This window comes from Pelecanus crispus, chromosome 3 (assembly GCF_030463565.1).
Source record: "Pelecanus crispus isolate bPelCri1 chromosome 3, bPelCri1.pri, whole genome shotgun sequence".
Classification (NCBI taxonomy): Eukaryota; Metazoa; Chordata; class Aves; order Pelecaniformes; family Pelecanidae; genus Pelecanus; species Pelecanus crispus.
The window spans coordinates 12,643,132-12,667,978 of NC_134645.1; the positions used below are offsets into that span (position 1 = coordinate 12,643,132).

Consider the following 24,847-nt stretch of genomic DNA (forward strand, 5'->3'; position numbering starts at 1 on the left):
CAGATGTAACAGCTTCCAAAACAGCAGCGAAGCCTGATTACTTTCTCATGCAATAATCAAGGGAGGGAACTAGATTCCTGCAACAAGCCAATAACTTGCTGGCTGACAAAAGCTATGGAGGTCTGTTTGAGAGGCGAGGAGAAAAGGCGGGCCCAGCTATTGCCTGGCAGGGCTTCAAAAAGCTTGGAAGATTCAGAGTAAATCCCTTCACTAAGGCTGCTGAACCAAACCTAGTTTTCCATCTTCTCTCAAATTTGGCCACCCGCCTGTTTTGGGATCACTCTGGTCTTACAAATATCTCCTCCAAGATGAGCAGGATCTTGAGGCACATAGAATTGTAGTATTTCTAAGGATGCAAAATTTGCCCCTACTTGCAGCAGTACAGCTCTGTAACACTGCATTCCTTTCCATGGCTTAGCTGCACAGAAAATCTGGCTAAGTTTGACCACTACACATTCATTTAGCACCAGTTTGGAAAGGCAAACGCTGTTTTTAGTGCACAGCTGAGAAAAGGTGAACTGGCAGCAGAGACTCCTCCCAGATCCTTTCAAAAGGATTTCCTTCTGAAATCATCCTACTCTTAAGAAGTGGCTAGACTGGTTTGTTGTTTGGTTTCTTAACAGGACGACCAAGAGTGGGGAGACCATTGCTATGATCCCACAAAGCACAGACTGCAACACTTCAGCATAAACACAGCTAGACATTGGCATCTAGAAACGGCACAGTGTTTGTTCTGTGCTACAGGGAGGAAGATTTTGGCAAACTAAGGATGTAATAAAGCAGGTTACTAGTCTGAAGTATTAAAACCAGCCACAGGCACTTTTTAAAGGTGGATTATTGCCTGAAAGATACCATTAGGTTTTATATCACCTCATTCTATGACCAACTCTTCAGCATGTTGTAGAGATAACAGTTGACTAATCCGTAATTTAACAGGAAGGTTCATCTACAAATATTTAATTGCCAGGTATTGTTAATATGAGAGAAGTTATGAAGAATTTAAGCAACTGAATATTTTGTGCATGTGTGTGGGAAGAGCATGGGCAAAACCAGTATTTTGTTTTCTGTGTGAAGACTCACATTTGCCAACAACGCATGTTTGCTCCCTTTCCCTACCTCGTTTAACTCATCCTGGTGGATGAGCATTTCACAGTTGCTAATTATAGAGCATGATGCTTATGTTCTGAGTATCAGATCCAAATTTCAACCTCATTTTTGCTTTCAGCCTCTGCAAAAGAATCCTCTTCCTTCTCTTAAGAGAAAAAAAATTCAGAGCTAGATCCTCATCAGGAGTAAATTACTAGCTCCATATCAGTGGACTGTTGAGAGCTAACAGGAATACGTGATTTCTTAACAATGCAAACATATTTCTCTTTATATTCCAAGATTGCTGGGCTGAAGAATACTATTATTTCCTCACATTCAATCTAATACAGGAATGAAACCCACTGGCGCAAACTCAGTGACTCAGCCACTGGAGCTAACTTCACTTCTGGAATGCTGCCACAGGCTCTGCAGATGATTCACACGCACACACATGCTATTAGACAAGTGCCTCATATAAAATAATAATTAGCAGCAATAACAAACATCCTACCACAAAGCACTGGTGCAGCATGAAATGGATTTTCTCAAGTTATTTTATTTTGCATCTTCTGTTGCCTTCATTATATTTTAATTGAAACTGCATCAGGAGAAAAATTAACCTAGAAATAACCTCATTAGACATCCAGAGAAGAAGCAATGTAGAGCAATGTTAAATTCAGCAGGGATTGCAGATGGTAGCTCTGTAAGGTCTGTAAATCAGGTTCTGCTTCAATTCAGCACTTCAGTAGAAAGTTCACCCCTTCAAGAAATTACTGATAGATTATAAGATATCACGAAACAGATCCTGCTTGTGCCACACCGTGACCAGGAGGTAAGATGACACATTTCTCTGCAATCTTTATAGACCATAACTGCTTAAATCATTAAAATCAGAACAAGTTTATGCTATGAAGAGTACAGAAGGACTTGGGGCTAGGCACAGGGTCAGCACATTAAGGGTGAGTATTCCTTAGGTCTGCACAAGTTACTGCATTTTTGATACGTGCTATCTGTGGGTTATCCATTAACAAAGTAAAATACCACTGTAAAATTTACTCATGCACAAATATAACCTAAGCTGTGGACCAAAAAAAAGATTTTTCCCCTCCTCCAACTCTCCATTGCCCGCTTCTCTACTCCAACAACCCCCTTACTTCAGTTTGCCTCCTGCTTCTGCTTTTGGGCAGATTATCCAAGGATTTATTTTCAAGTAACAGTACTTATGAGGTACAGACTATTGAAGGCAAGAGTTGTACCCATTAAAGCATTGGTATCAGCTTTTGCATCTGCAGAATGGGAATATCTTTTCCTCTTTAGAAAAGAGGAAAGGAGGGAGGTGCCAAGCAGGATCAGATCAGAAGTATATCTAGGCTAGTGTGTCCCCTCCCGTTGTCATCTGTTCTAGGTGACAACAGGGAGATGTAGTAATGGGGATATGTAGGTGTGATCTGACATGCAAAATTAGGCAGTAAATCATATAAGCCTTGAAACACCCCCCAATGTATCCAATATCTCAGTAACATTTGTGTCAGCAAGAACTATTTACTTAGCTTGTTCTTATTATCCAAATCACGTGTACAATCCCCTCTTTTAATAATGCTAAGCTCTTAGCTTCAATAATTTCCTGTAGCACTGAGTTTTGTAATCTAATTACCTGCATGTACGGAAGTGCTTGATTTTGATTCTACTACCTTTTCTTTTTCTCGTCTTCCAACACATGCAGATTCAACATTCAGATTACTCTCTAGATCATTAATATTTTCTGGATTTAACTTTAAAAAAAATAAAACACAAAACACCCAAGTTTTGTATAATCCTTGGAGATACAAGTATGCATATAAAATGGACCACTATGTCAGTGTCAAAGTCTCAATTTATCTAGAAGATGTTATAGTGTACTTGCCTGCTTTCCCACGCTTACTTTTTTCTGGTTCTTTTTGTCTCACCTTTTCAGATTTTTTTAAAAAAAGAACTTTTCCTGTTACAGGCATCACAGCCTGTAAAAAGCTGGGACCTCCTTTAGTACTAACACACATCGTATTACTACTTAGAGATGTATAAAATCATCTGTGGGAATATATGGAAGGTAGGAATGCAAAGGGCTTACTTTCTTGACAAACTCAAATAACTTTTGGAATAAGATAATCTCTGTAACACAGGCAGTGCCATCTTTATAAAATACAGTCAACTTGCAAAAACTCAAGCCGCCGCTTGCTCCCACCTCTACCCAGGAACGAACATAAACAGAGCACAGCTAGAAATCCCTCAACATGCTGAAAAGAACAGGAAGCAAAGCATAGCACAAAATATTGTCATTTGCTTGCCAGTGCTTATTATGGCAATAAATAACCAGCTGCCTGCTACCCTTCACATATAACCTTAACACGGAGGCTCACTGTAAACACAGAAGCACTGCTTAGCCTGACAGCATTCCATCTTCTGTGGAGGAAATTTTATAGGAATATATATGTGCACACATAAGCCAGCCAAGGGGCTCAGCTACTATGAAATCTACAGCATGCAACACCAAGAAGGAAGGGGAGCTCATGAACAATCATGAAATGAAGGAAGAAATCAGATGCATGAGGGCTCCAGGATAAAACTTCATGTACTATAACCCACACTGATGTTGAATCACTGGCCCGGGTTGTTTTGTTTAAAAAAATATTGTGGATGATGAAAGTGTGCTGTATTTTATACTAGCAGTCTGCTACTAAAGCGTTATGAGTCATTATTTTTTGTGCTTTTATGCTGCAGCCTCATCTGCTGCACACCAATAAGCTCAGTAAAGTAAACCAGAGAAACAGGCAAAAAAATTGAGGCCTGAATTAAGACACACAGAGAACTTGTTTAAATCCAGCACCAGATCCCCCACTTAACGTCATTTATTTTTGTGATAGGTGCCTGAGCTGGAAGGCTTTAGGAATATTTCACCTGGACCCAATCCATGTGGTGTGGTGCAAGCCAAACATTACAGAGGGGAAGAAAGACACACTGAGAGCGGCATCTGAGTGCAAAGGCAGGGACTAAATAACTACACAGAAAGCCAGGAAAAAATCCACAATAATCCCCACAATCCTGGGATTAATCCAGGCCACATCACTGCAGAGAGCAGGGACCTCCAGTCAGAAGGTGGTAATGGCTGTCCAGGCAGTAGCACTATGTCCTACTTCGTTGCACAGCTATGGAGCATCCCCTGCAATGCTCCAGGCACTGGATCCACTGTAAGCTCTACTCATGCACAGGAAATGAAGGCATCCCTATCCACAGCCTCCTGCTCAGCTCTTACTCCAAATTTGCCATGGCAGAATTGGGTAGGAACAAGCTGCATGCTCTCACAGCAGTAAGTCTGGCCTCTACACTAAACAGAGTCCTGGGAGCACAGCAAGCAGTACAGCTTCTCATTTCAACAGCACTGGCATCCCTTTTTTCTCCTCCTCCCTGCCACCAGCCACAGAGGATTCCCCAAGATGCGTTTCATTGTTGCCAATTCACAGCAGCTTCAAAGAAGCTTCAAAGTCAGGGAATAAATTCAGAAGCAGTAAGTGACCATGGCAATCAGGGCAACCATATCTTTAATTTTCTCTTGCTGCACTTCAATGACAACTGTCAGTGCAGAGCCTTTTGGGTCCAATAAACTCTAGATCATTTTTCTAGCACATAGTCATGCTACATGTCTGAGAAAAGGTTTGAATGATAGAGAGATACATATAGTGAAAGCCTCTCATTGAAAAGGAGAAAGTCAGGCTGTGCATAAATGATCACTGGTGTAACAGATGCCCAGAAAAGGCTGAATATCATACAGAGAATTCAGGCCTCTGAGGGTCCTCCAAGGTGTTTTGTATAACAGGACAGGTGAGTCTGACAAACTACAAGGCAAAACCCCTACTTTTAGAATCAGACTAGGGGGGGAAAAAAAAAAAAAAAGATAAGAGATCTTGCTAATAGAGTAATGAAGAAATATCATTACTGTACAAGTTCACCGTTTAGGCCATGCAGGTACTTCGTACAGGCTCATATACCTTATCTCAGTGACATTCAGACATGCTCAAGAGATACCAGTATTTCAGCACACAGTGCTCTCTGACACACGTTGCTTACACAAGCTATCCCTGTAAATCGGTAATAAAAGAACATTCTCTGGTTATTTAGTTATGCAGCTCCAGGGGCTGTTTGCTATCTCAGCAGTAACTACGATGAATTACATAAAAGCACCGTCAGAGTGGGAGGAACACTGATGTATAAACATGCTCCAACATGTGGCATGATGCAAACTGCTGTCCTTCCATGGACTGCACCAGAAGGCAAAGCTTTCCAATGTGAGCAGTGAGGCTGGGTGCAGGGCAGGCGAGGCATATATCCACCAAAGAGGCATACACTTCAGAAAACCAAGCAGAAATGAAAGCCACTGTCACCAAAATAGTGCATGTAAAAGAACAAACAAGGAAACAAGAGTTTTTAAGGAGACTTGAGGAGTCACATTTCTTATTTATGTGGTGTATCACCAGAGTATCAAATCTTCATCTAAACTATAAACACTACTCACAACTGGACTGGAGGTGATACGCACCAGAGCATCTGACTAAATGTATGAAGCTCAGGGTTTACTGGAAACTCTGTAGCATCCTTACGTGGGTTCTCTGCCTTGAGTACAGCTGCATTTCAGGCCGATGCAGCTATACTGCTTCCCCAAATACCCAAGCTAACCTGGGTGACCCACACAGCACCATGCTATCAAAGAAATATCCTGGCGGGCTGGCACGGGATGGCCTCAGCATGGCTTTCCAAGCCAATTTGCCCTTTTTCATTGTTCTGTCCTAGCCAGACATCCCTCATCATTTAAATTGGGGGTTTTAAGCCATTTTCACAGATCTTTACCACCCACACGTAAGTGATGCAGCTGACAAGCTGAAACACCAAGGCACACTCTGCAGACAGCAGGGAAGGGTAATGCTGGTTTTACATAACAAAGTTATCACAGGCATTTCATGTTTTGCCACTTGATGGCTGCTCAACACAGATATATATGTCTTGGGTCATTTTTGCAGTGTCTGCACTACAACAAGACCATAATAGCAAGTTGCAAAGAGCAGCTTTATTATACAAGAAAGGAACCAACAACCTGGGAGCCCCGCACGAAAGAATCTAACATTGATGGAAAAGATGCCATGAACAAGTGTCCAGGTAACAGGAACAGTCACACTCCTAGACAGCTTTCCCTAGTTATTTCAATCACTTAAGGATTCATGGCATGCATTTTCATCTTTCTTCAAGAAAAAAATCAAGTATTTTGTGGAGATGTTTCAGCTGTACAGCAGTTCTTGCACTCCAAAGTAACTGGAAACATTCATGCATACACCAGCATGTTTCACAGCTGCTATTACTGTATTATTGTAGCACTTTATTATAAAAATGCATACCCTGGCTTATAGGCCCCAACTGCTTTGTAGCTTCTCCTCCCAGCTGTTAAGGAAAATCAGTTTCACTGAAATTGTTTCCTACAAAAGATGCTTCTCTTCCTAAAAAGCAGAACAGCAGAATGCGACAAGTCTAACCTTGAAACCCTACAGCAGGGTCTGCAGGAGCTATAGTCCAACCCCTTCATGTTCCCATTCTCCTCTGTGGTCTTTGCCCCTTGTGTAACTCTCATGACTGTGAATCTTTTAATGCAAACTTCTTGCATGATTTTAAAGCTAAAAATACATCCTAAAGGTTTTGTTTTCTTTTTAAAAAAAGGAACCCAAACCTTTTCTCCACAGTAGTAGAGAAAGTGAACTTCTTTCTTTGCCTCTCAATGTTTCAAACATAGAGCACTCACTGCTCAGACATACATTGAAATCTGGTTCATATTATCCTTGTTTAGACATATACCAGCGCGAAAAACCCAACCCAACTTTTACAGGAACACAGCATTGCAAGACGGATGGAGCACTTGCTGGATTTCACATCAGAAAGAAGAGATGAAGGGAACCAGACATTCAGTCTGCTGTGGGGAGGGGACAGCTCCCAGTCTAGCACAAGAGTACATTTTGCACAGATGGGTTCCTCTCCGGGACCCACTCTCAGGTATCACAGCCTCTGTACATCAGATCATGATGAAATCCTGTCAAAGCTTTGGTGTTGTAAAGAAGGGTCACTTTATGAAATCCTCTCCTATGGGTCTCTGAAGAGAGATTCTCAAAGCTGGGAAACAACATAGCAGAGAAGGAAAGTCTGTCTTCCTGCAGCACAGCCTTCCTCCAGACTCTGAAAAGAAGCGTAGGAGAAAAAATGATGATTGTGTCCTGCTGCTGCACACAAGTGATACCCAAATTCACTGCTACATCAAGAAAGCAGAGGACATTCTACCAGCCCTCTGTGCTTTGCTTGGTGAAATACTTTTTGGATACCTGGATCCAAACAATATGAACACGCTAATCAATTGTTACTTCTCAATGGTAAGAAGTACAGCTATGGAAGGTTATTTAGGAATTCAGCATATAAAAACGTAACTTGTCTGAAAAAGAGGAAATGTACTGCAGTTAAAATGGTAACCCAAGGTGACAGGTAAAGAGGGAATGCTGCTCAGCTCCCACATACGTGTAAAATATTCTGTCCATCGCTGCCATTGCTATCCGTCTTCCCATACCCTTCCAGCACCACAATTACATCAGTGATTGTTCCTAGAGCTCCTCAGCTTCGAAATAATGACAAAATTAATCAAAACCTATGAGCTAGAGATTAAACAACAAAACCCATTTTGCACAGGATTCTTGTCATCTCCGTCAACCTCACAGACACTTTAATTTCCTCTTTCCCTTTCCTGAATCCTGCACTTTCATTCAACCCATATGCTTTCTACCTGCACTTCAGCACCCTCACACAGAGCCACAATATTGCTAAAGGAAACAGAGTCAGGCAGTGAAGTAGATGAGGATCTCTGCAAGAGCAGACTGTGCTTTCGATTCTAATCATGTGAAGGAAATGGCTCCCACTGCTTGCCCAAAGCCAGCACCTGAGTGAGAAGCAGGCAGTAAAAACAGTCCCTGGGCAAGACAGAATCATAGAATCGTTTAGTTTGGAAAAGACCTTTAAGATCATCCAGTCCAACCATTAACCTAACACTACCAAGTCCACCACTAAACCAATTAAGGGTAGAGTAGCAATTTCATGTTTCCTGGCTTGGTGGCTGGATTATTTTTTAATGAAAGTAAAAACTAGGAATCATTAAGGTTGGAAAGGATCTCTAAGATCATCAGTCCAACCATCAACCCAACACCCCCATGCCCACTAAACCATGTCCCAAAGTGCCACATCTACCCGTTTTTTGAACGCTTCCAGGGATGGTGACTCCACCACCTCTCTGGGCAGCCTGTTCCAATGCTTGACCACCCTTTCCATGAAGAAATTTTTCCTAATTTCCAACCTGAACCTCCCCTGGCGCAGCTTGAGCCCATTTCCTCTCGTCCTATTGCTAACTACGTGGGAGAAGAGACCAACACCCACCTCACTACAACCTCTTTTCAGGTAGTTGTAGAGAGCAATAAGGTCTCCCCTCAGCCTCCTCTTCTCCAGGCTAAACAATCCCAGTTCCCTCAGCCACTCCTCATAAGACTTGTTCTCCAGACCCTTCACCAGCTTCACTCCCCTTCTCTGAATGCGCTCCAGCACCTCAGTGTCTTTCCTGTAGTGAGGGGCCCAAAACTGGACACAGTGTTCCAGGTGCGGCCTCACCAGTGCTGAGTACAGGGGCACCATCACCTCCCTGCTCCTGCTGGCCACACTATTCCTGATACAAGCCAGGATGCTCTTGGCCTTCTTGGGCACCTGGGCACACTGCTGGCTCATGTTCAGCCGGCTGTCAACCAACACCCCCAGGTGCTTTTCAGCCAGGCAGCTTTCCAGCCACTCTTCCCCAAGCCTGTAGCGAGCCCATGAGTCAAAACAAGGCATTTATCTCTTTTATAAAAATCTAATGGAACGTGAAAAATCTGTACTACAGCTTTGCACTAAAATAACTGTCACAGGAAAATAAGAATCTCTAACCCCCGTCTCCCTGCCTGTGACAAGCCAGACTCCACTGCTCTGAGGCATTCAGTAAATCTCTGGCAGCCATATACAGAAGCACGGAAGAGCACCAACACCACTGTGTGAAACTGGTATCGCGGGCATTAGTGCATTTTGGAGTCACGCTCTTGAAGAACTAGACAAAGAATGATATTTACTTGCTGAAATATCGTCATAGGCCATGGCTTCCCTGCTGGCTACTCAGAGACATACCAGATGCCACACAGACCTGTTAACGCCGCATTTCCCTGAAGACTCTGAAGCCCAACTAAAGACAATTTATAGACAAATTTGTTTCAGATGGGAGCTCAGTGTAGTGAAGGCAGCCATCTCAAGTGGACCTTTGTTTTACAGTGGACTATTAAGTTCTGTAAACACTCTGCTCCCTCCAGCAGCATCAGCTGACTGCCAACATCCAGCATCCAGTTGCTCCAGGACAGATCCATTTCCACTGATGACTCTGAGGGGTGAGGAGCAGAGCTAATGTTTTTGAAAAAGCTGAGTAGGGCTATAAAAGAAGACTTCAAGCACAGAAGAAACTTCACACTACATATGTGATAAAAACCTATTTATGGAATGGGGAAGCCTAGGGAAGCACCCATTAAGGAGGAACCCAAAGCAAGGATCAGCTTTTCAGCCATGTCTGCACTGTATTTTGCAGCTAGTAGCATCTGCCTACCCAAAGACACCCCCATCCCAATCTGGTATCAGCCTTTACCTTGGTCAGTAAGAATTCTTGAGGTTTTCTTGTACTGTCTTAGAAATTCTTATTTGTCCCCATAATATTTAATGGCATCGTGGTGGTTACAAATGATGGCTGAAAGGCACAGGCTTTATAGAGTCTAAATTTGGCTATCGTTCCTCTGTAAAACACATACTTGAGTGGTTTCTGTTCCCAATCTACAATTTTCCATCTCAAAGAAGGAACTTCAGAGGATGGAAGATTATTCACAAAGAATTGAACAAAGTCTTGTTCTCTGTCATTTATTTACAGGATTTAATTCCTTCTTATTTAAACAGCTAACACTCACTAACTGACCTCGTAAGATAAAATAGCATTGGCATAAGTATGTACAAAATTGCCTCGAAGCCACCTTAGGAACAATTGCCATAATGACATTACTGCAGTCTGAATTAGGTTAGGTCACAGCAATGGACAAACACTGATAGCTATGATGAGAGAAACAAAAGCCCAGGTTGGAACGACAGTTTAGATAAAGATAAGAAAGAAATGGCCCACAGGGACTCTTACACCACAGCTGCAGGGCAGACACATCTCTAGGTACCTATTACAGGTCCCATTGTCTGGCACTGATGTGTGCTGATAGTGTGGCTGTTATTGCCAGCAAATGAACTAGGCCCCTCTCACACCAGCCAACTGGTAAAAGACTAATGAGATCTAAAATAGATATATATTGTTTGTATATGCAATGTGTGCACTTTTTAGAGCTTTCTGATATTCTATCACTAACAGCCAGACTGCTGTCGTCAGTGTAAAGCATTCATAGTTGGTCATCTCCAGTAGATGGAGCTTTAAGAAAAGCTACAAATGCATTTGTTACACTAATGAAATTAGCTATATGGCATCCTGAAAGCAGGTACAAGCTTTTGTGCAGCCTCCTTTTTGAAATTAATGCCAATCATGGTTTGTTATCATGACATTTTATATAGATATGCAGATTCCCCTCTTCACTCGATTGAGTAAATCCCTGATCTGGCTACTGAAGTAGGATCACATTTGTTTTCCTGAACCTGACTCATACGCCTGTCTGACCTTTTAAAAATCACTAAAACGCTGTCTTCACATTTTAGTTTTGCCATTTCAAGTCTAAGCCAAATCCTTGAGCCTTATAACCAGGAAGGACCGGAAAACCACCTCGGAAAGTACAAGGACTACAAGCACAACAAACATCAAAGGCAGATGCAGAGCAAATGTTTTACTGAAAATTGTGCCAACAGGGTTTTGGAAGTAAAGCCAATAAAACCCATGAAGTTTCCTGAAATAGAAGTCCAGCAATAACAGTTGATTTAGGGATCATGTTGAAGACTCAGCACACAGCACAGGGTAGGAGGATAGCATTTAGGACTTCTAGTCTGTAATTACAGGCTGACAGAGTAAATATTTCCATGCTGTCTCGAGGACCATCTACTGAAAGGTCAGCATATTTTTTAGGATAAAAAGGACCACATTACCCAGAATCCACAGCAGGTAGGCGGCTGTATGCAGACAATGGAGACGTGGGGGAAAAACACCACTACAATTTAACACAGAATAGGAGACAAGGAGGCAGTGAAAGTGCAAAAGCAAGGAATGAAAGAAGAGAACAAAGTATGTGAACAGACTGCAGTGAACAAAAAGACCAGGAAAAGAGCAAAAGACAACTTTGACCTACCTGCAGGGATCCTAGACTTATATTACTAGGTAGTAAGAGACCTTTCAAGAGAGCATCTTTTTGAGACCACTGTCCTAGCCTAGGCATAGTTCATAGTTCAGTGTCCAGCAAGGAAAAACTTCCCTTCCTCTAATATAGGTACCAAACTGGGGAGAAAAAGAAAGAAAAAGACAAAATCTAGCAAAACAATGCACAAAGAACTAAAAGCAAGGACAGACTGCTCTGAGCCATGTCACAGACATTGCACTGTTCTTATGCCACATCTCTAAAAGATCATTGACAAGCTAGAAGGGACACACAGAAGGATAGTCTAAAGCTGGCTAAAGTCTTAGAATGGCTTTTCTTTGAAAGAAAAATAAAATACACCAGGTTTCTTTAGCCTGGAAAAATACAACAGGGACAATGTGTAAGATATCTGTAAGACCACAAATGGCTTGGAGAAAGAAACAGTAGTGATCATAGACTGTTTCTTAGCCTGCAGGAACTCAGGAGATTCAGGGGATCAAAGAAAGCAAAAGATGCAAAACAAAGCCAGTGGTTCCCCACAGTCACAGTCCCACTCCCACGAGAGAGAGACAAAAGAGGTCTGAAAGCAGTTAGACAAATTCCTGGAAGGATCATTCATCAGGAGCTAGTGACACAGTGATAAGCCATCTGTGGCTCCTAAACCAGAAGTCCTGGAAGCTAAAGGCTTGCAGGGATGGGATCACTTCTGTTTGTGCTGCTCTTTAAATATCACTGTTACCTGCTGCTGAAGAGAAGTTACCACTCAAACAATCTTCACCCTGACCCACTTTTGGCATTCTCATACTACCCTGTCCTGCCTTTTCTTCTCTGGAGATGCTTTCTGTTGTATTGCGTGTCAATTAGAACTGACAAAACCACTTAAATCCAAAGTTCATTTCTATGAGGTCTGACACCTCATGTCTCCTGGCAAGGTGGCTCAGTATTTGCAAATGAGGAGTCTGAAGCATTTTAGAGAAATCTCCACAAAGTGAATGGTGTCTGAAAAAATAAAATAATCAGATATATTTTTGCACACAGGAAAACAAAACCTCACTAAAAATCTTTCAGCAATGTTAAGGGATACAGCAGAACACACTGTTAGTACGGCTTGCTACGTATAAGCACCTTTGGCAACTCAGTATCCAGGCTCTAGATCATACAGTGCACCACAGCAACTGTGTATCATCTTCACAACACACAGACTTTACATTTAACAGGGAAAACAACCTAAAGAGTTATGAGCTACCTCAGAAACATGTCTTGTTCTCAGTGGTGGAGAATGTGTTTCTCCATCTCAGTGGATGAATGTGTTTCCTGATTGATGGCTTAATGGTTCTATTGGGAGTATTTACTGTTCCTTACTCTGAACCTTGTTTCACCTTCTCTAACCAAACAAAGACTAAATAACCTTCCTTCAAAAATTTAAAACAACAGGTTCTTTGTACCTGGGTCAGACAGGTACAAGGTGCTGTTGGGCTTTGTTATCCCAGAAGGCAGCTAGAGACTTCACTGTCCTCTGTGTAGCAGATAGCTATGGAGCACAGTTGGTCACTGCCCCACGGAGCTCATCAACCATGAGAGTGAGATGCAGAGCCCATAGGTACAAGAAACAGAGACCACAGCAGTGAAGAGCCGTGCCCAAGATCACAGTGCAGACCAGCAGCAGTCAGTGTGACTGATTTGACAGGAAAAGGACTGTAAAAAGGTGGGATAAGAGCAGAATTTGGCTTTAACAAACACATTCAGTCTTGAATGTGTGGCATATTTGCTTGCCTCAATACATTAACTGGTATAGAAATCCTAGGTATATCATCACCCTTTAAATACATAGCAATGTCTTAGCAGAATAGTGATTTCAGAAAAATAAGACCACCTCTGGAAGTCTGACACAGATCACAGATCTAATCAGTTCTTTGCTATTAGATTTCACCTGAACTACTTCCTGTCTAAGAAACTGGCAAATCTGAAGGTGCATGCATCTTCAGCCACAAGGTTCCCCCCCTTCCCCATCAGGACCTAGCATTAAATACTAGAAAGCAGATATGTTTTGCTAGCTTGAAGAAATGTATCAATGCAATGCACAGAAAGTTTTCAGTCCTGCAGGGAGCTGAGCAGCCAACTCCCTGGACAGTCAGGGGAAGCGCAGGGCGCTCAGCTCTTCGCAGGGCTGTGCTCTACAAACCCAAACCAGTATTAGCTGGCATCAGCAGGGAGCTCTGGATTAGTCCCTACCTGTGAAAGTTACTGTCCAGTACCAGAAACAAAAACTTCATCGCTGTCACGCTTATTAAAGCTGGAGAAGCTCTAAATCCAGCACCACAAACACATGCATACATATATCATTAAAAAGAACCCCCAAACCAGTACCCCCGTTACCTTCCACAGATACTTAGTCTGTTGCACTTATTAAGAAAAGGTGACTCATTATGCAACAGCAATTTGTTACAGGTCAGGCCCACTCCTAAAGCTACCACGCAGATGAGCCACCAGCTCCTAGCTCTACAGTAATCATGCAGCAGTTCTCAGTACAAGGCTACAGCATCCAGTTACAAATTTAATAGAAAACTGCTTAGGACTGGCTTTAGGGAGGAAACAAAACTGCCAACATTTAGAACCACTCAGAACCATTTAGAAACCACTTCACTGTTTCAAGTTTGATGGGAGCATCCCAAATTGGAAATCAACCCTTTCTGTTTCTGCCTCTACATAGAGAGGCTGGCAAGGGTTTAATGAATGAAAGGAAACAACAGTGATGGTCCCTCAAAGTTGCGCTCAAATATACAAATTCCGAGTTCTGTATTGTGCCAGCACTTTTTAAGGATTCAGAGATAACATGCAGAACACGTATTATGCTCCTTTCCATGTTGAAAGGCTTGGTAATTAGATTGGTGGACACAGCTGAAACTGCGTGGCTAATGAGAGTGAACCTACCAAATCCTCTTTTTCTGGGAAAAAAAATATGAGCTGGGTAGCAGAAGAAAACTCACTCTGAGCAGAAGATGCAACTCCAAACAAGTCAGTACAAAACCTCAGACACAGCTTCACTGCACAGTTGTTCCCCAGCACCTCCAAGAGGCAAACTCACAAGCCCTCTTTTACGCACAGAACCATAGAATCCCATCAGACAACTTCAGTGCATAAGCACAACTCCTTGTCTTTGTTACTGAAGCATTTCCTCTGGACTTGATTTCTAATTATTAATGGTTCAGTACAAACTGTTCATTTTCACAGAACACAGAGGTACACTAAAGTCTAAAAGGCAAGTTGCATGTCTCAGTTTTTTCCCTTACTGATCTAAGTATAGTGCTCTAATTCTCCTTAAAATAGGATGAGTTTTCTTCCTCAGACTGTGAAGAATAAAGCAGTTTCTTTTCCTCTTCCAGGATTTATTTTTGGCTGGATGCTTTATGTAACACATTCCTGAAAAATTAATTTACAAAAGCTGTAAGACCTTCAGCAACTCAGTGGTGCCAAGTCCTTTATTTTTTGTGTTGTGTGGTTTCCCTGTATGCCTTTTATGTAAGGTAGCATGAATTCCACTTTGCAGCTTCATTCAATATTCAGCACAACTGGGCCACAAAGAGATGCTTGAAAAGTTCATGCTCCCAAACTGACCAGAGCCATGTAGTTACCCAACCCAAGGGCCTGCCTATGACTTCAGTGGAGCTGAATAAATTCAAGTCCACTGAGCATCTGCCGCACTGGATCACAACATCTATACAAAATTATTAGGATTTGAAACATTTCACCCTTCTTTTCCTCTTGAGAAGACTAGAGTATTAAGAAAAATCTAGTATTTTGATCATATTTGAGAGTGTACTTGGTTAGAAATCATCAATTAAAAAAAAATACACATTCACTTGAAAATAGGTGTTTCTTTGCTTTTAGTAAATTAAACAAATCACCCACCTTGACAAATAACTGAATGTTTATACCACTATCAGGGATAAAAAAAGAAAGTTGCTAAAAACAGAACTTTTGGAAAGCCTAAAAGAAATGACAGTTGCACCCAAAAAAAGCATAATATAACCAAGCTTTAAAGACTCTTCATTTACATAACAAAATCAGATCCCAGCAGGCTGAAATGGTAACAGACAGAAGTAGGAAGGCTATTCCTAGACAAAAACAAATACTTCACCAAGACATTAGCCACCTTATGCCAAGATCCATGCAGTAAACAATGTGCAACCAACACTCCTGAGAAGTATTCCCACATCAGCCTTGAGGATTGTTCAGCATCATTTCTCAACAGCTGTAAACTGACACAAGACTGAGCTCAGTACAGTGATGTACAACCCCACCACGAGCTGAAGGAAAAAAAAAAAAAAAAATCACTGGCCCTTTAAGTTCCAAGCATGCAAGGTTGGTAGCATCAGAAACGAGTAACATGGCTCACTTAGAGGGCAGCAGGAAACAAACGAAAACCAATAAAAATCCAATAATTCCCAAAATAGGGGCCATGATCTTCAGCAAGGCCAAGCTAGTTATGCACAGGTCATCTACCTAAAAAAACCACGCCATTAATTCCAATGGTGTTTGGGATCACAGTTCAAACTGAAGAAGGTTTGCAAGAAGGAGCATATGTTAACTTCCTGCAGTCAAAGGAGACTCTTCATAACAGCACAAAGCACCTTGTACAGCACTCCCCCCTTCATCTCCACATCAAGCCAAAAAGTAAGATATTCTTTGGGCAATCTGTAACTTTTTGGCAAAGGGAGACTATCAGAAGTTTCTGCATCTAACCAAAGCAACCAGGAGTGCAAGTACAAGTCCTTTTTAGCTCAGCTTTGGCTCAGTCTGAAAGTGATTTAAAATATCACACATGTTTTGGATTTACAAATTTAACATAGACTACTTAAATGAGAATATATATAAAGGTCTTTAGTCTTCAGGTTGTCTTCAGCATGGCCAGACAAAAAGCCATTTTAGAAATTCTGCTACTTTTGGTAACAGTCATAGCTGAGACGGCCAAGCTATAATTTCTATACCAAGTAATTTATGAATACAGCAAGTTTTGGGCTGAACTGAACCTTCAAGCACCCATTAAGTACCAGCCCTGAAAGGTTGCTGCTGACATGACAAGTACAGCCTGCTCCTTTCATTTTCAGCTTCTATGTCAGCACTTGTGCACAATTCCCATTCAGAAAAAGTACAAACCGTGCCAGACTTCTTCAGTAAATACCACCCACTTCTGCAAAAAGAGATTAAGCAACTCTTGAGAGGCAAGTGGACATGGTCAACAGGAGAGAGCATTTAAAGACAAGTCAGAACACAGGCACCAACATTAGCATGACTCCTCAGTTGCTAATAAAAGACATAACAACCCACTGCAAAACTAAGCATGTAAATTCATTGGGTATGTGTAGCATTTTTTTGAGAGAAATCACAATCGCCTATAGAACGAAGAGCTGTGTTAAGAGGTTAGGTATCTCTGCTTTGTTTAACACACATGCTTGGTTGATTGAAAACCCGGAAAGCAACCAGAACAGTCCAAAAATCATGATGGCTTTTATTTTTAAACTGGAATAATCTTGTGATCAGGTGTCCTCTTGATGTGAGCGACAATTTCAGCAGCAGTGCCGTGGCCCAGACTGACTGATTTGCCTGGAGCCAGTGAGTCTCCAGTGAAATGGTTCTGCTTCACTTCCCTCAAGCTCTCACAACTTGTTCTAAATGGACTATTTTTGAAGGTTCATAGTCCTCCTCAGCACACCTGGAATCCTTGCTGACACCAGGAGGTGCTGGAGACAGCAAGGAGGCAGGATCTGGCCTCTCAGCATGCCTTGGTACTGACCTTCAGCTATGTATTCCACACATGCACCGTAAACAACTTGCCCAATGCTGTCATTTGGGTTTAGAGCTGCCCATCTACATTTCTGCGTATGTCACTGCCGCTATGCCTCAGACCAGATGCTGAGTGGTCATGCAGTTCTTCTGTGCATGCCATTCAACAGAGCAACCAAGTCCACTTGCCCCAAGCCACAGTACATGGTGTTTGAGCAACTAAGCAGCCCTATGAACGTTGCAGGAACTGCCTCACAGCTCCCAGAATTTCTGCATACCTGCAACACAGGCCTTGCGAAATCTGAGTAGACAAATGCCTTCCAGCCTGTCTCACTGTTAGAGGAACTTCCCCATCCTCCCTTCCCATAACAGCAGAAAAGTCTGGCTCAGGACATTCCTCGTAGTGGTGGTCACCACCCTTACGCACAAAAAATAAAGTCAAACCTCAAACCAGATACACTATTCCTCTAATGCAGTATGGATCATGGAATGTGATATATGGATCATGGTTTAAAGTAGAGGTTAGAGCAGATCTGCATCATTAGTAACATAAGACACGTGACTTCCTGGTCTGCATAGGAAAACCAAAGCAAGGATTGGTATCTACTGTTTGCAGATTTCATTACAGTTCTGGATATCCCACAATTAGAGATGAAGACAACTGCACAGGCAAGTAGTCAATGTCAACATCAACAGAGCTAGATTAGTTTGGTAGATCCCACTGCTTAGCTGTTTAGCATGCAAAATAGCGGAATTCCCACTGAAAAAACTCACAGGTCTAATTCCAAGCCAACTTCTTGGAACTAGGCCAAAGTAAACCACACAGTGCCAGAGGAAGAAGAGGAGCCAAACTCTGCTTTCATACTACTGAAGATTCCAAAGCAACCAGAAATGTCATCAGTGACATTTCACCAGCTCAGTTGCCTTGACAAACCATCTCCACAAATTATTTGCTGATCAGATTTTATTCCTCCCCCCAGTATTAAATACAATTACTACAACCTTCAGCCCAGCCAGTACGAATATATGGCAAGTGTCACTGGGCCAGTGCATTTCAATTTCACACTTCTTGCCATATATTCAGAGTGACTGAGCTGAGGGGTGTAGTAATCAGAATGTGCCAGCTATCCCTTGATCTTCTCAGATACACCATTACTCCTGAGAATCTGGAGTACTGGCTGACCTAAAATGCTACTACTGCAGGAATCAGTCCTCCTTCAAGTGAGGAAACTGCTGTCTTCCAAGAGTTGACCTGAAGCAGTTCTCATCACACTCATGTCATTAGCACAAGCAAACATTCGGGCTACAGAGGCCACATCCTGAGCTCATGAGTGGAAGATACATGATGAGCACGTGAAGAACATAAGGAGAAGTTTAAAAACATTTCTTACTACGGTAATTTGAGACAGTATTTCCTACTGATGCCTGGAGAATTGCTCTGCGGGTTAGTTCAAGTAACTCTCTTCCTCTGAGCACACACTAAACATGAAGAAATAGTGTTGTCAAAACATTAGCAGCTGATAGTATCCTCTAACTCCTCTCCTGTGTCTCATCAACCCACAGTTCACGCTGCATCTGTCAAGCTGGAACAGACTGTAGTTCTGGTAAACTGTTTTTAAGACAAGGCAGATGCACCAGTATCAGACTGCTGTTACTCAGTCAAAAGACACATTGCCTAAATAGACAATACACTGGCTAAAGAAAGAGCATGTGAAGAGGCAGAAGCTGTTACCTGTTGGCAAAGAGGGAAAAGTATCCACAGAATGAAAAAGCTCCTCGCTGTTTTCAGAGCTGTATGGAGGCAGAAAGCGCTCTGCTAGGTCACAAACAGAGGGTAGGTCCAATACGTTGCTCTCCTCTGAGTGATGACTTGGTGACGTCTCTTTTCCTTCCATGGTCCCACTGCAGAGAAACAAATGTGACTGAGCTGAGTTTTTAGAGCATGAAAATCTAGACAGAAGTCAACACAAATGATCTGGCATTTTTGTACTGCTTTATGAGCTGAGAGAAGCTGTTCTAGCATATTCATATTTCATTTAAGAAAGTAAGAGCAAATTTAAAGATGTAAAGGAAGAACAGCAGCAAAACCCATAGACAACAACCCTCACCCCTAAGTATGTGTCGTGGTTTAGCCCCAGCCAGCAACTAAGCACCACGCAGCCGCTCACTCACTCCCCCTGCCCCGGTGGGATGGGGGAGAGAATCAGAGGAGTAAGAGTGAGAAACACTCCTGGGTTGAGATAAGGACAGTTTAATAATTGAAATAAAGTGGTAATGATAATAACAGCAATACAATAATGATAATAATAATATACAAAGCAAGTGAGGCACAATGCAATTGCTCACCACCCACCGACCGATACCCAGACAGTTCCCGAGCAGCGATTGCTGCTCCCCGGCCAACCCCCCCCAGTTTATACATGGAGCATGGCGTCATATGGTATGGAATAGCCCTTTGGTCAGTTTGGATCAACTATTCTGGCTGCGCCCCCTCCCAGTTTCTTGTGCACCTGGCAGAGCATGGGAAGCTGAAAAGTCTTTGACTAGCATAAGCAGGACTTAGCAACAACTAAAACATCAGTGTGTTCTCAGCATTCTTCTCATACTAAATCCAAAACACAGCACTATGCCTGCTACTAGGAAGAAAACTAACTCTATTCCAGCCGAAACCAGGACAGTAGGATAACTAGGAGTCCACAACAAATCTGGCTTCCCAGAAGTACAGATTCAGGCCCCAGAAGTAGGAAGCTATGGAGTATATTCCCTTCAGGGTGTATTATGTGTGTGATTTAAAAGGGAAACGTTCTACAGGGTCCCTTTTCACTGATGCTTCTAGAAGTCACAAGTTAAACCCATCTGTTCATGAGGTTCAGCATGCTCACTAGCAGAAGGAAAAAGCATCTTAAAACTTGGTAGTCTCAATCTCACAGGGATGGCAAGGATTTCCTGGTATGGAGACACTAGGGCAGCTTGTGTTGTATACCCTGTGCACAGCACTTTGGAAAGTTGCAGTTGAAACATCCCCACATCCCAACACACTTCTCTTGAGCTCCCTGAACCAGTCCACCACTGCAGAGGGCAGGAGCACACAGCTGGGTAGAGAGCAGGGCAGGGCTGGTGCCGTCCAGCTCCACACCAAGGGCCACAGTGAATGGGCAACTCTTTTGGAGAGGATGAAACTAAAATGTTCCAGTCCAGCAGCTCCAAGCACAGCCACCCAAGTGTCTGGGGCAGGAGAGGAGTGAAAAGGCAAAAACTTGGTGGGGCAGCTCACAGAATGATAGAGAGAAGCAAGCAGGAACCCTTGGGCCAGAGCATGATTAGCACTGATTCAATAAGAGGGGCTCTCTGTAGACCTCGAGGAAAGACACCTGCAAGGAAAGATGCAGAAGAGCCCCAAACACCCTCAGTTTCCACCTGATACCTAAGCCACTAGCCTTTGGCTACCCTGTGCAACCCCTTGTGAGGCAGCTGAGACTCTCCACTAACAGTAAAGGCTCTAAACAGAGCACTGTTGTACTCCACCTCACACCTCTAGCAACACCAAATAGAGCAGGAATTGTCCCAGCCCTTACTGCAAGGCCTTATGCCAGAAGGGCTTTCAGGCAGGAGCTTCACTTAAACACCCATGAAGTACTGATGATGAGACTGAGTGGGGTAAATGTGAGCTGACAATGTGGGTTTTTCCCCTCGCTCAAATAACAGATGAAGCTCTTAATGGAAAAAACATGGACAGAACAACAGTGTTTCTCGTGAAATGTGAATTTAGTTCCCAGCTCTTACAGAGACTCCAGGAGATTTTGTGCAAGGTTCTTCCTTCATCTGTTTTGTCTACCTATATGCAATTTAAAAAAGCAGATTGTGGCTATCTGTGCTGCCCCCTTCACCAGCTGTATCCTTCTGCTATTTTGGTAAAGAGTGATAGGACAGAGGAACCAAATCCAGTGGTCAGGCAATAGCTTGGGACCCTGCAGGCTCACATTTATTTCCTCTTCTATCAAATGAAGAAGGCAACACACTCTTATCTCAGGGGTGTTGTCAGTGAGGAATGTTACAGCCACAGGAGCCAAAGAAATCCCTAGAATGGATCAGTACTGAAAAATGAAGTAAATACCCCCATGCAGATTTTTTTTCTAAACACCATTCCTTAGATGCTTCTGTGTTCAGTAAACTTATAGCTAAGATGCACCTCTGACCTTTGCAGAATGCTGACTAACCTGCTAATGAACAGAGTGGAGATGTTGGCTGTGATACTGGAGGGGACCAGCTGCCTTGCCTTGGAGGGACAAGCAAGGTCAGTGCATTCATAGAAAGTTTCCAGGAAAAACAGAGTGGAAGGTTAACAAAACAAAGCACATAATCCTCTGCCCCCCAACAGTCACATCAGAGGGAAGCTTCTCCTCCATTACTCTTCATGTCCCAAAACACAGATGACCTGTGTGTAAGGAACACAGAGAAGGAGAAACTTGCCTCAAATATTTTAATGATTTATGCTAATTTTTAAGCACACAAATATTTTAGAGAACAAAACTGCCTATTTCAGTCTTTGGTCTGGAAAAAGACAAACACACCAAAACCCCAAACAATCCTATCCCTCCAAGGGCAAGTGGGAGATTATAGCATGAGGAGCTGTTGGTGTGGTACCACAGCAGCTTAAGGCTGTCATTGATATGGGCTGCTGCGATCCTGGCTGTCTGCCAGCTGCCTGTGCCGGCCTCCTTCCTCATATTGCCAGGACAGGGCTAGTAACATGTGCAGCCATGTGATGATCAGGTTCAGATAAAACAAATCACCTTTTTTTTTTAAAAAAAAAAAAAAAATTTCCCTTGGATCAGCTCCCTCTAGTCCTCCAAAAATTTCAGAGTGCAGTTTAACCATATAAGGCAGCATAAGTCAAGGCTACAGCAGTTCTACTCCCAAAACTGATGAAGAGACTTGTTTGTGAGGATAAGCAAGACCTCAGCTCAGCCTTGAACCTTCAGGCATGTGGAAAGGACACACTATTACCTCTGCGCCATACCTGGGAACAGCACTGATGTGGAAGCAGTCCCCTTGGACAGAGTTCAGGAGCAAGCAGTCTGTCACTACGCCAGGATCCCCTCCTTCTTCCTTCATGGTTTGTCAATCCCAGCTCGCTGGAATCAAACAAACAGGTTGGTTACATGCTTTGCATCAGCTGATCGGGCTGACGGATGGTGTGACCTTTCAAAGCACATATGCCAGCCAATGTCAACAATCAGTCATCAGATATACCTCTGTTTGTTGGGTCTGGCACAGAGGAAGGTTTTTTCTAGGAATCAGAAATAGCAGGTCTAATGATGCCCTTGAATCTTTTGACAGTGATGGAGACCTCCTGGAAAGGGGTCGGTACGCTCTAGAAAGAAAACCAAGATTTTCTTTACAATAAGCTACCAGATGGGCTGTTTATTCAAAGCCTGTAAAGCAGAGAAGCAAATTACAGCTGGCATCCTTCCCTCCCTCTTGTGAAGGAGCAGGTATTTCCACAACAAGTTTATCTAGCAGTGTCTTGACAACAACACTGATAGCCTGTGCTGCATCAAACCTCAACCAGGAAATGAGTTTTAAGAGGGCCACGAAACCCAGCCTGCAGAGCAAGCCACAGGCCCATGAAACCCAAATCACGTTTCTCACCCTCTGCCATTACCTCATGATTTTCAGCGAGCAGCCAGACAAACATACTTTCTGGAGGAAACCAGCTTTGCCTCCGGGCTACCCTCAACCAGCGGCACTGCGCTGCTACCGGGAATTTCCCAGACAAAACGCACACCGCCGGTCCTGCACAAACACGCCGGGTCGACAGCGCACCGCGGGACGTGCGATGGGCACATCGGTGTGCACGAGGCGCTGGCCTTTCCAGCTGCCCTGCTCAGCTGGTTTTGGGGGGCACAGGAGATGGGGTCCTCTTCCTCCCAGTCTCGTTTCTTTCCCCCTTTCCTGCAGGCAGAGACGCGCCTTATTTCAACAACCACTCCCTTGGCCGCAAAGGGAAAGGAGAGCAACGCAGGGCAGCCCCACACAGGCCCGCTGCGAGCCAGGCCCCCCCCAAAGCCGGAACCCCCCACGACCTCAACATGGCTGCCGCCTCCGCCCCCCCGCCACTTTCTGAGGAGAAAAGCAGGCTGCAGCACCCCACGGACAGCAAAACATCACGGAGGGGAATAAGGGGAAAGCCGAAAGCACGCCCGGGCTACCCCGTGCAGGGCCATACCCCCACAGCCCCTCCTCTCTGCTGCCGGGTGGAAGACGACGAGCCCGGACAGGCCCCGCCGCGCATCGCCGCCGCCCGCCATTTCCGCGCAAGGCGAGATGAAGCGGGCAGAGCCATCTTGGCTGCGGGCAGGCGTGGCCGGAGGGGCCCCGGGCCCAGCGAGGGGCGGGACGGCGGCGGAGCCGGCGCTGACAGGGAGCCGGGCGGCAGCCGCAGCCGCGGGAACAGCTGGGCCGGGGCACCCGCGGGGCTGCGGGCGGGCTTTGCGTGGGGAGAAAGAGAAAAGAGGAGCAAAATACGTATGGGGGAGACCAGGGCGGGGGGAGGGAAATCAAAGTTGTGTCCAGTCAGGTTTTCCTCAAAACACGTTTAACTGGGTTTTCATTCTCTGCGTTCAGACGGGAGAGATTTGGGTACCACCGCCCCTCACCTGGGTGAGGCGAGGCAGGAGCGGGGCTGCCAGCAGGGCCATCCCACACCTGGTACACGGGCTTTTGTCTCGTCCTGCTCGGGACGTGGTCGTTTTTACACCGCTGCTGTACAAGCCCTGAGCCAAGGCGCAGCCTGGAAAAGCCCTGAGGAGTGGTGAGCGCAGGGCTCTGCTGGGTCTGTGGGGTGGAAGCAACATAGTGGGGCCCAGAGGAAAAAAATAAAAAAACAATTCTCACTTGGGACATCAGTAGGTGGGTAGGCTGAGTCTTTCCCCTAGGGCTCACAGAGCTCATCTACAGTAATTCATACAGAGGTAAGGAAAGAGGAGGCCAGTTGTCTGCTGCTGCGAACCAAGGGTGCCTAGGCTCTCCCACGTGGCACCAAGTTTAACAGGCAGCACAATGGAAGTTTTGCAAACCCTGCTGGAAAACAGGATACAAACCACCTGAATTTGGGGCATACACATCACTTTGGCACATGGCATGATTGCCTCGTACTGTGATGGCCACAGCAGGCATAGTGACAAGGACCCCAGCGGCAGTCACGGAGGAGCGACACAGACATCCTGACCCTCTAGCAGGGGTGCAGCAAGTGCCCCCAGCCACACGCCCCACGCTTTCCCAGCAAAGAATATACTGCAGTTCCACCTGCCAGAGCATGCATGGTGCAGCCAGACGTCCCAGGACACTGCTGCCGGTGGAGGTCAGGGAGCAGTCCTTTTTATTGTCTGGGCAGGCAGTCAGGGAGGAAAGCTGCCGGCCGGCCGGCCTGCCGGGGGGAAGTGTTGCCAGAGGAGAGCTGGCTGCACTTCTTGGCACACACACCGCCTATGAGACTGGGAAGGAGCTGGTAGTTTTTTCCAAGAGCCTTT

General features: G+C 44.2%; 1 protein-coding gene across 1 annotated transcript in view; it reads right to left on the reverse strand.

Annotated features, from left to right (window-relative positions):
• Positions 1-23,585, reverse strand: part of SHLD1 (shieldin complex subunit 1) — a 47,139-nt gene extending 23,554 nt beyond the window's left edge. The window contains exons 1-4 of the mRNA XM_075707678.1: positions 23,545-23,585; positions 22,569-22,689; positions 22,336-22,450; positions 19,048-19,217 (exon numbers count right to left, since the gene is read on the reverse strand). Coding sequence (XP_075563793.1) covers positions 19,048-19,217; positions 22,336-22,430 — 265 coding nt within the window. The 5' untranslated portion in view covers positions 22,431-22,450; positions 22,569-22,689; positions 23,545-23,585. The remainder of the gene's footprint in view (positions 1-19,047; positions 19,218-22,335; positions 22,451-22,568; positions 22,690-23,544) is intronic.
• Between the last annotated feature and the right edge of the window lie 1,262 nt (positions 23,586-24,847).